Source organism: Quercus robur, chromosome 9 (assembly GCF_932294415.1).
Source record: "Quercus robur chromosome 9, dhQueRobu3.1, whole genome shotgun sequence".
Lineage (NCBI taxonomy): Eukaryota > Viridiplantae > Streptophyta > Magnoliopsida > Fagales > Fagaceae > Quercus > Quercus robur.
In genome coordinates this window covers 6,191,334-6,195,980 of record NC_065542.1, presented here as the reverse complement: position 1 = coordinate 6,195,980, position 4,647 = coordinate 6,191,334, and the positions used below count along the sequence as shown (strand labels likewise).

The following is a 4,647-nucleotide window of genomic DNA, read 5'->3' as shown; positions in this document are numbered from 1 at the left end:
ACAAAACAGGACAACTGGCCATGCGGTTATCTCGCGACTGGATCTCGCGACTCAGTCAAGTCGCGAGGTCAAGCAGCGAGCCACCCCTGTTTTGTAAATCCTGACGTTTTACATTCCTCTCTCACTCCAGTATAAATACCCCTTTTACCCACAAATGAAAGGGGGCTTCCAAAGAGAATTTTAAGAGAGAAACCCTAAAGAAAAATAAAATTGATTCACCCACAATCTATACATTAGAGTCTCTTCAAATTCCTCAACTCTCTTCCTCTCCATTGTCAAATCCTTGAGAGGCATTTTACCAAACCTTGTTCTCACCATATTCATCACTGTGAGAGAGTTGTTTGGATTTCTGGGAAGCAGTTAGGAAGGAATCAATCTACATTGGTTGATGCTACGGTCTAGTAGCGGAATCCGGGAAGCTAGAAAAGAAAAAGGTTCGGCGCAATCTCGTTGGAGTAAGAAGCTTGGAGGGCTTAGGTGCACTGGGTAGATTAGGTTTGGAGGGTCTATTGCTGTCCATGTATCCCAACTATATTTTCTAGTGGATTGTTTACCGCTTGGAGGGCGGCGGAGAGGTTTTACGCTGAGGGCTTCGGTTTCCTCTTCGATAACACATCGCGTGTTGCCTTTGTGTTTGCATCTTCCTTCCCTTTTATCTTTGCCTTTTATTATCTGCTGTGGGTTGTGATTTTAATTTGGCTTAGATAGTTTTTCCAATTCCATATTATAGCTTATGTTAATTTTCCGCACACTAGTTGTTTGACATAATGCTTGAATTGGTTAAGTTGTAACTTGGGGGTCTAAACGTTCAAGGGTGTTTATACACATATTTGAACTTTCAGGATAAAAGCCCATCCCATAAAGGTCTGGGAAACGACCCTATGAGTAGGGTGTTGAACCAAATTTCCAGATCACCATTCACATGCAGGATTGAAGCAGGAAAAATTCCTCGGCGCTTCACTCAATCAACATTTACCATGTACAATGGTCATACAGACCCTGTGGAGCATGTGAGCCACTTCAACCAGAGAATGGCAGTGCACTCCAAGAATGAGACCTTGATGTGTAAGGTATTTCCATCCAGCTTGGGGCCTATGATGATGAGGTGGTTTGATGGCCTGGGTGCAGGTTCTATTGATTCTTTTAAGGAGCTCAACTGGGCGTTTGGATCTCGCTTCATTACGTGCAGTAAGGTTCCTCGGCCCTTAAACGCCTGGTTGTCTATGTCCATGCGAGAAGGGGAGACCCTGAAAACGGACTTGGACAGATATTGGGAGATGTTCAATGAGATCGATTGGGACTTTGATAATGTGGCTATAAGGACCTTCAAGGTCGGCCTGCCTGCCGAGCATGATTTGAGAAAATCTTTGATCAAGAAGCCGGTGAGGAGTATGCATCAGCTTATGGACCGTATTGACGAATACAAGTGGGTTGAGGAACACTAGCAGTAAGGGAAGGGAAAGGCTAAGGTTATCCCTTAGGACATGAGGGATTTCAGGTCAGACAGATACAATAATAACAGACCCTGAAAGGATTTTGCTGGGTAATCTGGTTCTACGGCTCCTCAGGTGGTTAACACGGTGTTCCGAGAGCCAGTACATCAAGTCTTGGAGAATATCAAGAATGAACCATACTTCAAATGGCCAAACAAGATGGGAGGAGACCCCATGAGGCACAACCAAAGCCTTCATTGCCAGTACCACCAGGGACGAGGACATACCATCGAGGTCTGTAGAACTTTGTGGAATCATCTGGAGCAACTGGTCAAGGATGGAAGGTTAAAACAGTTTTTGTATCGGCCAAATGGGTAGGGAGACCAATCAGGGTCGAGAGCTCATTGAAACGCTTCTTCAAGGCCCCTTTTGGGCACAATTAATGTCATCTTTGCTGCTCTTGGGAAAACTGGCTCTCATCCCTCTAGGGTGATGTCTGTAGCTTGGCCACCTACCGAGGACTCTAATTCTGAGCTGAAGAGGGCTAGAGTGGAGGTCCGACTAGCATTGAGCTTTTCGGATGAAGACAAGATTGGAACCATACAGCCACACGATAATGCTTTAGTGGTCATACTCAGGATAGAAGAGTATGATGTGAAGAGAGTGTTGGTTGACCAGGGCAATGGTGCAGAAATTATGTACCCTAACTTATACAAAGGGCTGAACTTGAAACCTGAGGATTTGACAGCCTATGATTCACCTTTGGTAAGCTTTGATGGGAAAGTTGTCATTGCAAAGGGTCAGATTAGACTACCCATGCAAGTAGGTTTAGAGGTAGTGGAGGTGGACTTCGCTGTGATGGATGCTTATTCTCCTTACACGGCCATTGTGGCAAGACCCTGGCTTCATGCCCTAGGGGCCGTTTCTTCAACTCTGCATTTGAGGGTGAAATACCCGTCCGAGGACCAGATTGAAGAGCTTATTGGGAGTCAATCCATGGCTAGGTAATGCTTAGTAGCTGCAATTATGCATCAGCTTGGAGCTGAGTCCTCGGCCTCTGCGAAGGGGGGCTCATAATAATCAAGGATTCTGGTGTTATCCCTAGATGCGATGTCAGAAGGGGCAAAATGTGAGAAGTTAGAGGAAATTGTTATAGATAGTGATCTAGAGAAGTTTTTTTAGATTGGATCTAAGCTGCCTCTTCAAGAGAAGAAAGATCTAGTGCTATTCCTCAAAAAGAATATTGATGTGTTTGCATGAAGTCCCTATGAAGCTCCTAGGATGGATCTAGACTTCATTTGCCATCATCTGAATGTCAATTTAGCTATCCTCTCTAGGAAACAACCACCTCGATGCTCGTCTAAAGAGCATTCCGATGCTGTCAAAGAGGAGGTGAACAAGCTTAAGCAAGCTGGGGCTGTTAAGAAAGTGTTCTACCCTGAGTGGTTGGCCAATACAATGGTAGTAAAGAAGAAAAGTGGAAAGTGGCGAGTATGTGTGGATTTCACAGACTTGAACAAGGCTTACCCTAAAGATCCTTTCCCCATGCCTCGGATAGACCAATTAGTGGACACAACTGTAAGCCATCCTTGGATAAGTTTCCTAGATGCCTTTTAAGGATACCACCAGATACCTCTGGCTTTGGATGATCAAGAGAAGACAGCTTTCGTTACTCCTATTGGGAATTAGCACAACAAGGTGATGCCCTTTGGTTTGAAGAATGTAGGGTCTACTTATTAGAGGATGATGACCAGGATGTTTGAATCACAACTAGGAAAAAACATTGAGATTTATATAGACGACATGGTGGTCAAGAGTAAGTTAGAGTTCGAGCATGTTAACGACCTCGGCAACATCTTTGGATATTAAGGAAACACAAGCTGAGCCTTAATGCTTCTAAATGTTCTTTCGGTGTTGGTTTAGGAAAATTCTTAGGGTACATGGTCACTCACTGCGAAATTGAAGTCAACCTTGACCAGATTAAAGCAATTAACAGTTTGCAGCTACCTCAGAATCCCAAAAAGGTCTAGAAGTTGACAGGGATGACTGCTGCCCTGAATCGATTCATTTCTCAGTCAATAGACAGGTGCAGGCTTTTCTTCCAATTGTTGAACAAATGAAAGGGATTTGAATGGACCGAGGAGTGTGTCTTGGCCTTCCAACAGTTGAAGGAGTATCTTTCTCGGCCACCCATTATGTCCAAACCTGAGGTGGTTGAGGTTTTGTTTGTTTACATTGCCATGGCTTCCCATGCGGTGAGCCTGGTGCTTGTACGAGTTGATAGTGGTGTGCAGAGGCCAATTTACTTTGTGAGCAAGTCACTACATGAAGTTGAGGTCTGTTACATACCACTGGAGAAGGCCATTTTGGCAGTGGTGCATGCTACGCACAAGCTCCCCCACTACTTCCAATCACACACAGTTGTTGTCCTAACCCAACTTCCGCTTAGATCTCTACTCCGGAGTGCTGATTACTCAAGGAGGATTGCCAAGTGGGGTACAATCCTAGAAGCTTTTGATATCAAGTACATGCCTCGTACCTCTGTCAAGAGTCAGGTCCTCGTTGATTTGGTGGCCGAGTTTGCTAAATCCCCATTAAAAGAGAGAATGGAGAAGCAAGACATGGATGGAAAATCAATTGGCGTGGTTTCCTTACAAGAACCTTTGTCCTGGAGGGAATACGTTAATGGTGCAGCGAATCACAGAGGATCTGGAGTAGGGCTAGTTCCAATATCTCCCGAAAGGATCACAATTGAGAAATCCTTGAGATTGGGCTTCTCAGCCGCAAACAATGAAGCTGAGTATAAGGCTCTATTGGTAGGGATGACCATGGTTTAGAGAATTGGGAGAAAGGCAGTGGAGATATTCTCAAATTCAAGGCTAGTTGTAGGCCAAGTTCAGGGAGAGTTAGAGTCAGGGAGAGTGTATTCTTTTATTTGTAAAATTTTTTTTAAAACTTTTAACTTAGAAAATAAATCCAAACCATCAATATCATAATAAACATCATGTTTGAGAAAAGATTCAAGATTAATTTTTCTCTTCTTTTTTCTTTTTTTAGGTTTATCATATCTAGATGCATATTTTCTAGTAAACATTTCTAATCAAACAATATATTTATAATGATTGGAATAAAAAATAACTTTCAAGTGTAGAGCAATGAACTTGATGCATATAAAAAGTATTGTTGTAGTTTTACCAATTAATAACAACTAAAT

General features: G+C 43.2%; 1 protein-coding gene across 1 annotated transcript; it reads left to right on the top strand.

Annotated features, from left to right (window-relative positions):
- Positions 1-977: 977 nt before the first annotated feature.
- On the top strand, positions 978-1,445 carry LOC126700637 (uncharacterized). Its single transcript, XM_050398852.1, has one exon. The coding sequence runs from the start codon at positions 978-980 to the stop codon at positions 1,443-1,445; it is 468 nt and encodes a 155-aa protein (XP_050254809.1).
- The last annotated feature ends 3,202 nt before the right edge of the window (positions 1,446-4,647 follow it).